The following is a 14,940-nucleotide window of genomic DNA, read 5'->3' as shown; positions in this document are numbered from 1 at the left end:
GGAAAGAGGAAAACGCGGCGGAGGCGCGGGAGGACTCAGTCAGCAGGGTACAATCCTCGGTAGTAGTCCGCTGCGGTGAAGTGGCTACAGATACCCTATCCCGGGGAGCCGTTGAGGTGATTGTGGGAGAGTTGAGGACAGTAACGTCGGCTGTAATCAGCAGGTGTGATCCCGCCCCCATATGATGGAGCTGACGGGGGGGGGGGGGGGGTTGGTGCTGTATCGCCAAGGGGACGAACAATGCAGGTGTTACGCCAGAAGGAGAGTGAGCCCACGGGTACATCAGCAGGGAGAGTCGTTTGAAAAACTTACAGGAGACACTGAGAGGGAACGGCCTGATGTCTTTGGGGGAACACCTTCCCGGAAAAGTACCAAGAATTCCCGGAAGCAAAAGACCCTATTCCTGAAGGCTTAGTGGTTCCATGCTCCAGTGTGTCACTGTGGACAGAGGGTAATTACGATAAAGCCATACTCGACACAATGTCACAGATCACGTTACTGCACCGTTCGATTTACAACCGGTATCTGACGCATTTACCCTTGACACCATTGGACGCACTGGAGATTTGAGGACTCAGTGCTGGTGATTATCCATACGACGGTTATTTGTCAGTGAAACTGGAGTTCTCGGAGGCTGATGTGGGAGTGTCTGGGGTTCTTGATACAGTGGTGCTGTTTTGTCCGGAACCTGCTGAGAAGGGCGGCGTTTCAATATTTGTATGTTCCTCTGGTGGACCCAGTGTTTCGAGCTGCTTTTGAGGAAGTGTGTGGCAGCATTGGTCTGGATACCTAATTTAAGCAAGGGACTGTGTGGTTCAGCCAGTCGAAGCTAATAGTTGTACCGTTCGGGGAAGTACCGAGGGTGATGGGGACCCCCAAATTTCCCGGAGTGCCTGAGAGCGAAACACTCTTTGTGGATGTTCCGGAAGATCACGAGGGGAAGTCCAGATTTCCTGCTTGGGTACTGGTGAGGTCCGAACTACAGAAGCCCTCGTTTGTACAGGCAAGCAGGATGGCAGTGATTTTCAGGAACACTACGAATAGGGAGGTCATTTTCAAGCTGGGGATGTCCCTGGCGCATTTTATTCCCGGTGACGGTAATCTCTAGTGTCACTGTGAGGCACGCCGGGGAGGGACTATTGGAAAAGGGCTGGGGGGAGTTGATCGCTAAGTCAATCAACTCGGGGGAATGCCCGGTACCGCCGGGTTAAGGAAAAGAGTCTGGTAGAGAAGATGTTGAGGATGAAAGGTGTCTTTTCCATTGGCGAGTGTGATGTGGGTCGTTCCAAGAGCACTGCACACACTCTCCGGGTGACCGAGGACACCCCGTTTAGAGAGAGGTTGCGGCGACTGGACCCTGCAGACGTGGAAGACGTACGGCAGCATTTGTGTAAGCTGAAGGAAGCTGGGATCATCACTGATTCCCGAAGCCCCAAAACGCCCCAGTAGCAGTGGCCCGGAAGAAGAACGGGAAGGTACGCATGTGTGTGAACTATAGGACTCTGATCACCGCAACGTCCGTGACCAGTATACCGTCCCGAGTGTCGAGGACGCCCCGGCCTGTCTGAGAGGTGCGAAGTGGTTTAGTGTGCTGGATTTGAGTAGTGGATATTACCAGATCCCGATGACTGATGACGTCATTTATATGTCCCCTGGGATTCTTCCAGTTCGAAATGATGCCCCAGGGCATATTGGGAGCCCTTGTAAACTTCCAGCGGTTCATGGAGAAGACTGCCGGGGACATGAACTGGCTTGAGGTGTTGCTGTATTTGGATGACCTCATAGTATTTGGATTCAGATTGGAAGAACATGAAGCGAGGCTACTGAAGGTGCTCGGCCGCCTGAAAGCTGAAGGGTTAAAACTTTCCCGGACAAGTGCCGGTTCCGCTAAACGTCTGGTAGCTATGTCTGACACAACCTCACGGAATGGAGCAGCTACAGACCCGGCAAAGATAGAAGCGGTGACCATTCGGGCAAGGGCTCAGACTGTGAACGCTCTGCGCTCGTTCTTCGGGTTCTGTGGGAGGCTGAAGGCCTGAAATTTTGAGAGTTCAGAGTTTGTATGTTCCTGGCAGGGATAAAGGCAAAGTGAATAAGGATCAGGAATCTTGATTCTCTAGGGATATTGGATCTCAGATAAAGAAGAAGAGAGAGATTTATGACATGTATTGGAAACAGAGAGCAAATCAGGCGCTTGTGGAATATAAACAGTGCAGAAAAATAACACTTAGGAAAGAAATCAGGAGGGCTAAAATAAGACATGAGGTTGCTTTTGCAGTCAAGGTGAAGGATACTCCAAGGAGCTTCAACAGGATTATCAAGAACAAAAGGATAGTAATGGCTAAAATTAGTCCTCTTGAAGATGGGGTGGTCGGCTATATGTGGAATCAAAAGAAATGTGGAAGATCTTAAATTCTGTTTTTTTGCGCGTCTGTATTTCCTAAGGAAACTGACATGAAGTCAACGTAAACAGGGCAAAAAAGCAGTGAGGTCATGGAACCTATACAGATTGAAGAGGAGGAGGTGCTTGCTATCTTGAGAGAAATCAGGGTAGCTAAATCCCCAGGACATGGAAGGGTTTTCCCTCGGACCTTGAAGGAGACTAGTCTTGCAATTGAGGGGCCCTGGCAGATATATTTAAAATGTCGGTATCTACGGGTGAGGTGTCGGATGACTGGAGGATAGCTCATTTTGTTCTGCTGTTTACAAAAGTCTCTGAAGTTAATCCCGAAAATTTTAGGCCAGTAAGTTTGAAGTTGGTAGCACGTAAATTATTGGAAGGGTTACTAAGAGATAGATGTACAAGTATTTGGATAGACAGGGACTTAATAGGGAGAGTCAGCATGGCTTTGTGTGTGGTACGTCATGTTTCACAAATCTATTAGAATTTTTCGAGGAGGTTACCAGGGATGTGGATGAAGGGAAGGCAGTGGATGTTGTCTACATGGACTTCAGTCAGGCCTTTGACAAAGTCCTGTATAGGAGGTTAGTTAGCAATATTTTCTGTCGCTAGGTACACATGGCGAGGTAATAAACTGGATTAGAGATTGGCTCATTGGGAGAAGCCAGAGAGCGGTAGTAGAGGGTTGTTTCTCTGAGTGGAGGCCTGAGACTAGTGGTATGCCACAGGGATCAGTGCTGGGTCCATTGTTATTAGTCATCTATATCAATGATCTGGATGATAATGTGGCAAATTGGACCAGCAAGTTTGTTGAACATACAAAGTTTTGAGGTGCAGTGGACGGTGAGGAAGGTTTCCAAATCTTGCAGAGGGATTTGGACCAGCTGGGAAAATGACGTCAAAAATAGCAGATAAAGATTAATACAGACAAGTGTGAGGTATTGCACTTTGGAAAGACAAACCAAGGTAGAACATACAATGGTAGAGCCCAGAGGAGTACAGTAGAACAGCGATATCTGGGAATACAGGAATAAAATTCTCTAAAAGTGGCGTCACATGTAGATAGGGTCGTAAAGAAGCTTTTGGTATGTTGACCTTTATAAATCAAAGTATTGAGTATAAGAGTTGGAATGTTATGGTTAGTTTGTATAAGGCATTGGTGAGGCCGAATTTGGAGTATTGTGAGCTGTTCTGGTCACCAAATCACAGGAAGGATATCAATTAGTTCGAAAGAGTGCAGAGAAGGTTTACAAGGATGTTGCTGGGACTTGAGAAAATGAGTTACGTAGAAAGTTTGAATAGGTTAGGGCTTTATTCCCTGGAGCGTAGAAGAATGAGGGGAGATTTGACAGAGGTATATGAAATTATGATGGGTATAGATAGAGTGAATGCAAACAGGATTTTTCCATTGAGGCTATGGGAGTAAACAACAGTGAACATGGGTTAAGGTTGAAGGGGGTAAAGTTTATAGGTAAAATGGGGGAGGGGAGCTTCTTCACACAGAGAGTGGTGAGAGTGTGGAATGAGCTGCCAGTTGAAGTGGTGAATGCAGGCTCACTTTTAACATTTAAGAAAAACTTGGTTAGGTACTTGGATGAGAGGTGTATGGAGGGATATAGGCCAGGTGCAGGTCGGTGGGACTAGGCTGAAAAATGGTTCAGCACAACCAAGAAGCGCCAAAAGGCATGTTTTTGAGCTGTAGTGTTCTATGGTTCTATGACTGTTGTATGCATTCTAGCCAATCGGGATTTTGTCGCCCTGTCTTTTGAAGCTGGTAGGAGTTGATTTTGAGGGCTTATGCCAGAGAGGGAGGGACATGAGGAGAGAAGGCGCGAATGGAGAGATTTGGTAGACCGCCGGACGGGGTGGACTCGGAGCGATGGTTCCAAGGGTAGCGACGATCAGAGGAGGTCGATGTTGAACTCCTGTCTGCGCTCTGAAACTTGTATGCAGCGTAAGACAGTCCAGAGATCCCAGGAATTAACCTCGTGAATCTACGCTGCACTTCCTCTACAGCCAGGATGTCCTTCCTTAACCCTGGAGACCAAAACTGTACACAATACTCCAGGTGTGGTCTCACCAGTGCTCTGTACAAATGCAAGAGGATTTCCTTACTCTTGTACTCAATTCCCTTTGTAATAAAGGCATGGCTGCTTGGTGATCGCTCGGACCCGATCTGAGACACTCCTGATCCTGGCAACTGGCAGACAACCTCCTCTGGCTACGCTGTCCCTTATCAAGACAGCGGTCATCTTTACCTCTCTGCTCTTTGAGCCACAGCACCAGTCTCAGTGCAGGAGTCCCGGTGTCTGTGTCTCCCCGTCATTGATCGTCCTCCACAACAGCTTCTAATGTTGTACTCATAATTGTGGAGAAATTGCCACAGGTGTACTGTGTGCTTGCTGTGCATTTCCTTTGTTTTACTTGACAATCACACAGCTACGGTCTACTGCAAACTAGCTCCCTATTGCTCCTTTCTGTCACCTCTTCATTGTCCCGAATGTGTGGAAGATCATCGGCTGCTTTTCGATTTATTTCAAACTTTCTTTCAGAAGATGCAACTCGGTGCAGTTTTTGCAGATTTGTCTATCGAAGAGGGATTCGTCAGATAAGGCGGAAAGTTCAATTGCATGTACTCAAGCCTGTACACATACAATTGAACTTTCCGCCTTATCTAACGAATCCCTCTCTGTAGATTGGTTGCCGCACACATCATCGCACTTGAATGTTGGCCAAATTACTAGTGTCTTCCGCAGTGATGGTCAATGTAAATACTAATGGCGCTCATCCACCATGTCTCTGAATCCTATTCAAACCCCTCCAGCAACATGTTCAATTTATAATTGTTCCTTCTAGACTATTGCTTCTTGTTTCGCTATCTAAAAATCTGTTCTTCTAGGATCCCAGGGTTGTCCGTCTTAATTGTACAAAGTGCGCTCATGAGGTCTCACGTCGTTATCCACAGCCAGATCTTCAACTCATTTCAGGTGCTCGGCCTTGTGCCCTGTTTAATAACTCACCCGAGCTTTGGCCCAGATCTCGGCTCCCCTCGCTGCTCGCTGACCGTCACAGTTCTGCATCGCTAGGCATTCCGCTTTGCTGGCAAGTCCTCTAAACCTTTGTTTATTTCAGATTCTTCAAACAGATCCCTTTTCAAACTAACCTGCTCGAATGTCTTGACAGCGAATGAGAAATGTGGTACGCTCTGACAGGACTGGGAAATGGACCAAAGGGTGGTTTAAGAAGTCGGGAGGTGATTACGCGTTACTGAGAAAGATTTTTCTAATTTTCCCCACAGGAAAAGCAGATGCAGAACATCTTCATCTCAGCGACGTTGTCAAAGGCGCTTGTAAGTAGAATTCGAAGACCAGGTCTGTGCACGGGGCGACTAAAGTGTTGCCGTATCGGGTGGCTGCTCCACCTGACGGACGGGTCGGAAACGCTTCGGTAGCATTATGCGATCCTAGCTCGTTAACCAGCTTCGTGCGGCACGTTGTTGTCCTTAATAAGTTCCCTCATAAGCTGCAGCTCAGTGCACCTGGTGCAGATTTGTTTATCCGAGAGGGTGGACGAGGTCTAGACATCCCGCATTGCAAAAACACCGCCGCTGTACCAATTCTCGCTAACCGACGAGGAATGGATAAATAAAATGAAGTGATAAAGTTGCCGATAATTTTCCACCGCCTACGCTTGAGGATCTTGGACTGACGCACTCTAAAGCCTAACACACACAAGTGCATTGCCGGGACGCACGCGCTTGAATTTTCCGCTTTCGCATTGAATCCCTCTCTGCCGATGGGTGTCCGCACAACACATTGCCCTTGAGATGTTGATCAGAGCACTGGTGTCTTCCACAGTGAAGACAGATTCAAAGTACCTGTTGCGCTTATCCATCATTTCCCTGAGTCTCATTCAAACTTCTCCAGCGTCACGTTCAATTTGTAACTGTGCCTTAAAACCTATCGCTTATTTTTTCCATATCTTTAAATGTGTTTTTCCAGGGCCGCTTTGTTGTCCAACTTAATTGTACAAAGTGCGCTGTTGAGATCTCACGTGATCATCTATTGCCAGCTCTTCAACCCACTTCATGTGCTCAGCCTTTAACCCTGTTTAGTATCTCAGCCGAGATGTGTTCCATCCTTGAGCTCCGTCTCTGCACTGGGGCGGTCGCGGTTCTGCGTCGCTATACATCCAACTTTGCTGACTGGCCCAGTCATTCGTTGTTCTCATCACATTCTTCAAACTCATTCCTTTTCGAAATGACCTGTTGGAATGTTCTGATTAAAGTTAAAAACAGTGCACAGTGAGAGGACCGGGAACAAGTTCAAAGGTTGGGTTAATGAGCCGCGAAGCAGATAGGCTCCAGATTACATAGAGATAATTGTTTCTATTTTGCTCACAGGTTTCACCACGGCAGTCCACTTGCAGGGGTGGCAGTTTTTCAACTTGAGGGGTAAGTGGAAATTGAAGACTGACTGTTTTGCTGTATCGAGTGGGTGTTCAAACTAATGGTAGGGTCGGGGGTGCTCCGTTAACACTATGTCATCTTAGCTTGTTAAGCCGCCTCATCTGTAGAACTTTGTGAAAGCCTTTCAGAAAATCTAATAAAACAATAATTGATTTTCTATGCGTCCGATTTACTAGAGCAGTCGGGCGTGGTTAATATAATATCGCAGAGATAGGGATCCAGTATGATACATTTGATGCAGGGCCAGCAAGTTTAGAAGCAGATGATGTGAGTAAGATGCCTGTAGCGAAGGACAAGGGCAGACAGAGCAAAGAGATCAGTTCTACCGCAGAGGTGAATTTCAAATGGCGAGGATGCTGGACTGACCCTGCCGCATTTAGATGCGTGCAGCATTAAGAATGGAATGGACCGACAATTAGACACTGACGCCATGGGCATCAGTGAGTACCGGCTGAAAGACGGTCGAATGTGGGAGCTTAACATCTGAGGATATCCTTTTTTGTCAACAGCACATGCAGGATGGCACGCGTTGGGATGGCTCTGTTGGTAACAGATGATATAACATTTGTAGAAAGATGTTAGGGTCAGAGAATGTGGAATCTTTGTAGGTGGAGTGGGAATTTCTACGAATAAATACACATGTGAATAATATATAGAAGTCAGAATAATAGAGAACATGTGTATATTACTTTGCAAAGGGAGCTCAGAAAGCGCATGTAGGAAGGAAATCGTGAGTTAAATAGGAGGGCAGATTCAGGCAGATAAGGGAGACTGCCAAGCGGAACAGTCATCAATGGAGAGTTCATCGGTCGAAGTGATCTCAGGCAGAACGGTAGGGCATTGGTTCATCCGGGATTCGTGGATAACGGGTCGAAGTGAGGTGTGTAAACTCTGAGGAAGAGAAACAGGATATATGTCTGGGAGGCCGGTGTTCTGTACTGGGTGTGAGATGTGGGAAATCCGGGAGACACCCAGCCTGCTGGACGACTACATGCACATCAGGTACGTCGAGCTGCTGCTCTTTAGGGACGAATTAGGGTACTAGACAGGTAGCTCGATGACCTTCGTCCTGTCAAGAAAAGTGAGAAGGTGTAGACAGGAATTATAGTCAAGCCAGGATATGATTGGCTCCCTACAGCTCTTATCTATCACCTCCTCATTCTACCTTATGAGTTGAAGATAATCAACTGCTTCTCCAGATCGTTCAAACGTTCTCAGAGAAGCGGCAGCACCGTGCAGCAGGTGCAGATCTGATTCTCCATAAAGATGGACGCCATGTAGACCTCCCGCATCACAAACTCAGTAGAAAACACTGCCTCCGGAGCAATTGGCACTGCCAGATGAGAAATGGAGAAGTACAAACACAATGATAAAGTTGTTACCTCCCTTAAGTCTGAGGAACTGAGACAGGCGCACTCTGAAACTTAGCACACTAAAAGGCACTGCCGCGAAGCTGCACTTGAACTTTCCGCCATTTCTGTTGAATCCCTCTCCGTTGACTGGACCCGTCACGACACGCATGCCTCTGCGTGAAATTACTGGTATCTTCCACAGTGAAGACAGATGGAAACTACCTATTCCGCTCATCCATCCATCCATCATTTCAGTGAACTCCATTCAAAGCTCTCCAGCACAATTTGCAATAGCCCATGGTTTTTGTCTCCGTATTTTCAATTTTGTTCTTTTGATGTCCACCTTAATCTCACAAAGTGCTCTGCTGAGATCTCACGTGACTTCCACATCCAGATCTTCAACCCAGTTAATGTGCTCAGCCTTTCGCCCCGTTTCATAACTCACCCGAGATCGGCCCCCGCTCTGATCCCCCCTCCCTGCACCGAGCCCGTCCCAGTTCTGCGTCGCTCAGCATTCCGCTTTGCTGGCACGTCCACTGATTCTTTGCCTTTTGTACACATTGTTCAAAGTCATTCACTTTGGCACTAACGTTCTGACGTCAGAACAATGTGACGCTCTCTTAGGATCGGGAAATGGTTCAAATTGTGGTTTAATGAGACGGGAAGCAGATTGGTTCTGGTTTACGGAGATATAAGTATTTCTATTTTGTCCACAGGGCCGACGAAAATACCACAACTGCACCTCCGGTGCCTACTCGCCTTGACAGGTAAATGCAAATCGAAGACAGTGATTATGCACGGGACGGAAAATGAACCAGAAGTGCTGCTGTATCGCGTGGGTGCTCAAACTGACGGTAGTGTCAGGAGCGCTCTCGTAATACTATGTAATTTAGCTCGTTAAGCAATCACATATGTATCAACTTGTTAAAGGGTTTCCGAAAGCCGAAGAAAACAACAATTGACTTTTCTTTTTGGCCAGAATTACTGGAGCCGTTGGGCGTGGTTAAATAAATATGGCAGGTCTCAGGGATTGAGTATGATACAATTGATGTCGAGCCCGCAGTAGAGGATGTGTTTCAATATGCTTGTGAGGGAGGACAAGTCAATGATTGATTACAAATGCCGACAGAGCAAAGAGTTAAATTCTACCACAGAAACAAAGTTCAATGGGCGAAGAATTCAGGATTGAAGATTCCCCATGTAGATCCAGGCAGCCTTCAGAACTCGTGGTGCAACCAGAATTTGGTCGCTATAACTTCGTGGGCGTCATTGAGTAGCAGCTGAAAGACCAGCTGGAAAAATGGGCTGACAAAATAGCAGATAGAGATTAATACAGACAAGTGTGAGGTATTGCACTTTGGAAAGACAAACCAAGGTAGAACATACAATGGTAGGGCACTAAGGAGTACAGAAGAAAAGAGGGATCTGGGAATGCAGGTACAAAATTCCCTAAAAGTGGCGTCACGGGTAGATAAGGTCGTAAAGAGAGCTTTTGGTCCGTTGGCCTTTATAAATCAAAGTGGATAGATAGATAGATAGATAGATACTTTATTCATCCTCATGGGGAAATTCAACTTGTTTCCAATGTCCCATACACTTGTTGTAGCAAAACTAATTACATACAATACTTAACTGAGTAAAAAATATGATATGCATCTAAATCACTATCTCAAAAAGCATTAATAATAGCTTTTAAAAAGTTCTTAAGTCCTGGCGGTAGAATTGTAAAGCCTAATGGCATTGGGGAGTATTGACCTCTTCATCCTGTCTGAGGAGCATTGCATCGATAGTAACCTGTCGCTGAAACTGCTTCTCTGTCTCTGGATGGTGCTATGTAGAGGATGTTCAGAGTTATCCATAATTGACCGTAGCCTACTCAGCGCCCTTCGCTCAGCTACCGATGTTAAACTCTCCAGTACTTTGCCCACGACAGAGCCCGCCTTCCTTACCAGCTTATTAAGACGTGAGGCGTCCCTCTTCTTAATGCTGCCTCCCCAACACGCCACCACAGTACTGAGTATAAGAGTTGGAATGTTACGGTGAGGTTGTTTAAGGCATTGGTGAGGCCGAATTTGGAGTATTGTGTGCAGTTCTGGTCACCAAATCACAGGAAGGATATCAATTAGTTTGAAAGAGTGCAGAGAAGGTTTACAAGGATGTTGCCGGGATTTGAGAAACTGAGTTTCAAAGGAAGTTTGAATAGGTTAGGGCTTTATTCCCTGGAGCGTAGAAGAATGAGGGGAGATTTGACAGAGGTATATGAAATGATGATGGGTATAGATAGAGTGAATGCAAACAGGCTTTTTCCACTGAGGCTAGGGGAGAAAAAAAACAGTGGACATGGGTTAAGGGTGAAGGGGGAAAAGTTTATAGGTAACATGGGGGGTGAGCTTCTTCACACAGAGAGTGGTGAGTGTGTGGAATGAGCTGCCAGTTGAAGTGGTGAATGCAGGCTCACTTTTAACATTTAAGAAAAACTTGGTCAGGTATTTGGATGAGAGGTATATGGAGGGATGTAGGCCAGGTGCAGGTCGGCGGGACTAGGCTGAAAAATGGTTTGGCACAGCTAAGAAGCGCCAAAAGGCCTGTTTCTGTGCTGTAATGTTCTACGGTTCTATGACTGTTGTATGCATTCTAGCCAATCGGAACTTTGTCGCCCTGTCTTTTGAAGCTGGTAGGAGTTGATTTTGCGGGCTTTTGCCGGAAAGGGAGGGACATGAGGAGAGAAGGCGCGAATGGAGAGATTTGGTAGACCGCCGGACGGGGTGGACTCGGAGCACGGGTCCCGAGGGTAGCGACGATCAGAGGAGGTCTATGTTGAACGATCGGCCTGTGACTGAGATCCAACTTTGCGCTCTGACTGTTTAATAAGATTTTTTATTTTTCTTTTATTTCGTTTCTCGACTAACCAGATAGTCAAACTAACAGCTATAAAGATAAATCGTTTAATCGCATATTGTGCAGTGTTTGCTATTTCGGGGTACTGCTCTGTAACAGGGGACACATCGCGCAGCATCCACCCAAACATGATTCCTTACGTTTGCCCGGGCCGGGGTTTATCACCCATTATATTAAGCCGCTAGGCGAAGCGAAGGTTGCATATAAAACAGCTCTTTTAACGCACCACGATGTTGAATACCCAATTCGAAGAAAACTTGCTCAGAACTCGGCTTATTGTTTTAATCCTACGCGCGTTCCTGTCTGAAAGGTATTTCTGTTTACGTATACTTGCTTATTGATCGGTCGCCCCATGAATTTAGAAAATCTACCGTGAATATAGAGATTCACGATCTCGAAAATCCTGCTCATGGACTAGCTCTTTTCACGCACCCCTGGTTTGGATTGTCCACGTGGTACAACAATCGAGAGGATACTGTCCTGTAGGTCCGGTTTGTCAACTTTCTATCGAGCCCCCTTAAACTCTCCCTGCAGAACCTCGTGTTTTTCTCTCTTTATGATATAGAAACAGAACGATACAACACTTCGCAGGTACTTCGGCCCGCAATGTTGTGCCGACGTTTAAACCATGCCTCTTATATAACCCTCCACCTTAAATTCCTCCATCTACCTGTCTACTAGTCTCTTAAACTTCACTAGTGTATCTGCTTCCATTACTGACTCAAGCAGTGCATTCCACGCACCAACCACTCTCTGAGTAAACAACCTTCCTCTAATATCCCCCTTGAACTTCCCTCCCATTACCTTGAAGATATGACCTCTTGTATTGAGCAGTGGTGCCCTGGGGAAGAGGCGCTGGCTGTCCACTCTATCTATTCGTCTTAATAAGCCATTTGTGCTTATATACTCCAAGACATTGCTTCTCTCCCTTGCCGTTGGTCATCTCTTGGACCCGATCTGAGTCATCCCTCACCCTGCCAATGGATAGGTAACATATCATCCGGGTATCGCAATGGTGCCCACAGAGTCTCCTCTCTATTCTATCACACTGCAGTCATCTTCACCATTCTGCTCTTCTGAGCCACAGCACCACTCTCAGTGCCAGAGACCCGGTGACCGTGTGTCTGTCGTGTTTGACCGACCTCTTCTTATTGTGTTACAGTTCTGGTCACCGAATTATAGGAAAGATATCGACAAAATAGAGAGAGTACAGAAAAGATTTACTCGCATGTTACCTGGGTTTCAGCACCTAAGTTACAGAGAAAGGTTGAGCAAGTTAGGTCTTTATTCTTTGCAGCGTACAGGGTTAGGGGGGACTTGATAGAGGCATTTAAAATTATTAGGGGGATGGATAGTGTTGACGTGGATAGGATTTTTCCATTGAGAGTAGGGGAGATTCAAACAAGAGGACACGAGTTGAAAGTTAGGGGGAAAACGTTTAAGGGTAACACGAGGGGGAATTTCTTTACTCAGAGACTGTTAGCTGTGTGGAATGAGCTTCCAGTAGAAGTGGTAGATGCAGGTTCGGTATTGTCATTTAAAGTAAAATTGGATGGGTATATGGACGGGAAAGGAACGGAGGGTTATGGGCTAAGTGCGGGCCAGTAGGTCTGGGTGAGTGTAAGGGTCGGCATGGACTGGAAGGGCAGAGATGGCCTGTTTCCGTGCTGTAATTGTTATATGGTTATACTGTGGGGAAACTGTCACAGGTGACCTCAGTCCTTGCTGTGCATTCCCGTGACGTTACTTGACAATCACACAGCTACTGTCTGCTGCGAACAAAGTACCCTCCTGAGGTCTTGCATGGTCATCCACAGACAGCCCTTCAACCCAGCTCATGTACTCAGCCTTCCGCCCTGCTTAATACCTTACCCGGGCTCTGGCCAGCTCTCGGCTCCCCCTCTGCTCACTGTCCTTCGCAGTTGTGCCTCGCTGAGCATCCCATCCGGCTGGCAAGTCCTCTAATCCTTTGTTTACTTCACACGCTTCAAACGGATCCATTCTCAGGCTGACGTGTTGAAAGGTTTGGCAGCGAATCAGAAATGCAGGTCGCCGTGGGTAGCATGACCGGGAAATGGCCAGAATGATGGTTTGATGACAGGGGAAGCGGATTACGGATTCCAGATCACGGAGGTATAATCATTTCTATGTTTCCCCACAGGCTCAGCAAACGTAGCATACGCACATCTGCGGGGGCCTTTACCAGTGGCGGGTAAGTTGAAATCAGACTCTGTGACTATGAGCTCCAATGAAGCTCCAGTTCCGCCGTAGCGGGTGGCTGCTGAAACTGACGGAAAAGGTCGCGTGCGCTTCGGTAACACCATGCATACTTTGCTCGCTGAGCTTCCTCATGGGCGGCAACTTGTTGAAGCATTTCTGAGAATCTAAGGAAGCAACTGACTTTCTCAGATTTACCTGAGCCGTTGAAAGTTGTGTAAACTAATATGGCAGTGGAACGGGAAACGGGATGTATTGCTGAGGATGCGCCCACGGGTTTATATGTAGATGCTGTTTGTAGCATTAACGTTAGGGAGGAGATGTCAATGGTTGCGTACAAATGCAGACAGAACAAAGAGTTAAATTCAGGCACAGAGGCAAAGTTCCAAAGGGCGAAGAATGCAGAATGGAAGGTGCTGCATTTAAATGCGCGTGGCATTCAGAATAACGTGAATGACCTCGCGGCGCAATTTGGGATTGGTCGTGGCTGAAAGATCACCATAGCTGGGAGCTTAACATCAAAAGATATACTCTGTATTGAAGGGAAAACCAGGGAGTTTTAGGCGGTGTTATGGATCTCTTGGTATCAGTTGGTAATGCATCTTTAGAAAGAGATTGCAAAGAGTCCTGGACCGTTGAATCTTTGTAGGTGGAGTTATGAAACCGAAAGGTTATAAACAAAAGCTATTTGGGATGCATATACGGAACTCAAAATAGTAGTCGTGTTTTTGAGATTGCAAAATGAGCTAGACAATGAGTATTAGAAGTGTAAACTCTCATTTATAATGAAGGTCTTCAATATGTAAGGTGATTGATGGAAAAGTTTGGTGTGGGATAACAACACAGGGTATTTGTCGATCGCCTAAGAGATGGCTTTTTTAAGCAGCTGTAGGTTACTCAGGAAGAGGCAATATTAGATTAGTTGTTGTGTAATAAACCAGGCCTTATGAGGGAGATTAAAGTAGGACAAAAAAAACCTTCAGGAGAGAGTGCTCATAATATGACTGAATTTATACTACAATTTGAGAGGGAGTCGCGTAACTCACATGAATCAGTACCGCAATGAATTAAAGGGATATAGAGGCCCATGGGAAAGGAGCTTGCCGAGGTGGATTGGAGGAAGATACTGGCTGACTTGACGGGAAATCAGAGATGTTTCTGGTTTTAATTTTCCAAGGCACAGGACAGATGTGTACCGCAGAGGAAAATGTTATCAAGTCGCACGGCTAGTCAACCGTGGCTGACAAAGGGCGGTAAGGATTGCATTACAAAAAGGAGAGGACATATGAGGTAGCAAAAGTCAGCGGTAAATTGGATGGTTCCGCTGTTTTTAAAATATCCAGCAAAAGGCAACTAAAAGTGATAAAAAGGGAAGAGATGAAATTTGGTGGCATACTAGCCAATAATATAATGCACGATACCAAAAGCTATTTTCTTCCCGGTTACGTTAAGAGGTATTCACACTGACATTTGAGACGGAGAAGCTAGAGTCATATGTATCATCATTACCACGGCGGAAATGGAATTGCAGTGGCACGAGAGAGGAGTTGGCTAAAATTGAATGGAAAGCTGCACCGGCAGCTTTGAAGGCAGAGCACCAATTG

General features: G+C 46.4%; 1 protein-coding gene across 4 annotated transcripts in view; it reads left to right on the top strand.

The window, feature by feature from the left end:
* LOC140721466 (uncharacterized) overlaps nucleotides 1–14,940 on the top strand; it is a 65,030-nt gene that overhangs the window by 34,528 nt on the left and 15,562 nt on the right. For 3 of the 4 annotated variants that reach the window (XM_073036290.1, XM_073036289.1, XM_073036288.1), the window contains 4 exons: nucleotides 5,700–5,750; nucleotides 6,804–6,854; nucleotides 8,938–8,988; nucleotides 13,281–13,331. In XM_073036290.1, coding sequence (XP_072892391.1) covers nucleotides 5,700–5,750; nucleotides 6,804–6,854; nucleotides 8,938–8,988; nucleotides 13,281–13,331 — 204 coding nt within the window. The remainder of the gene's footprint in view (nucleotides 1–5,699; nucleotides 5,751–6,803; nucleotides 6,855–8,937; nucleotides 8,989–13,280; nucleotides 13,332–14,940) is intronic. The other variant, XM_073036291.1, reaches the window with a different exon arrangement.

The sequence above is a fragment of the Hemitrygon akajei genome, unplaced genomic scaffold, assembly GCF_048418815.1.
Source record: "Hemitrygon akajei unplaced genomic scaffold, sHemAka1.3 Scf000056, whole genome shotgun sequence".
Classification (NCBI taxonomy): Eukaryota; Metazoa; Chordata; class Chondrichthyes; order Myliobatiformes; family Dasyatidae; genus Hemitrygon; species Hemitrygon akajei.
This window is presented reverse-complemented; position numbering and strand designations above follow the sequence as displayed.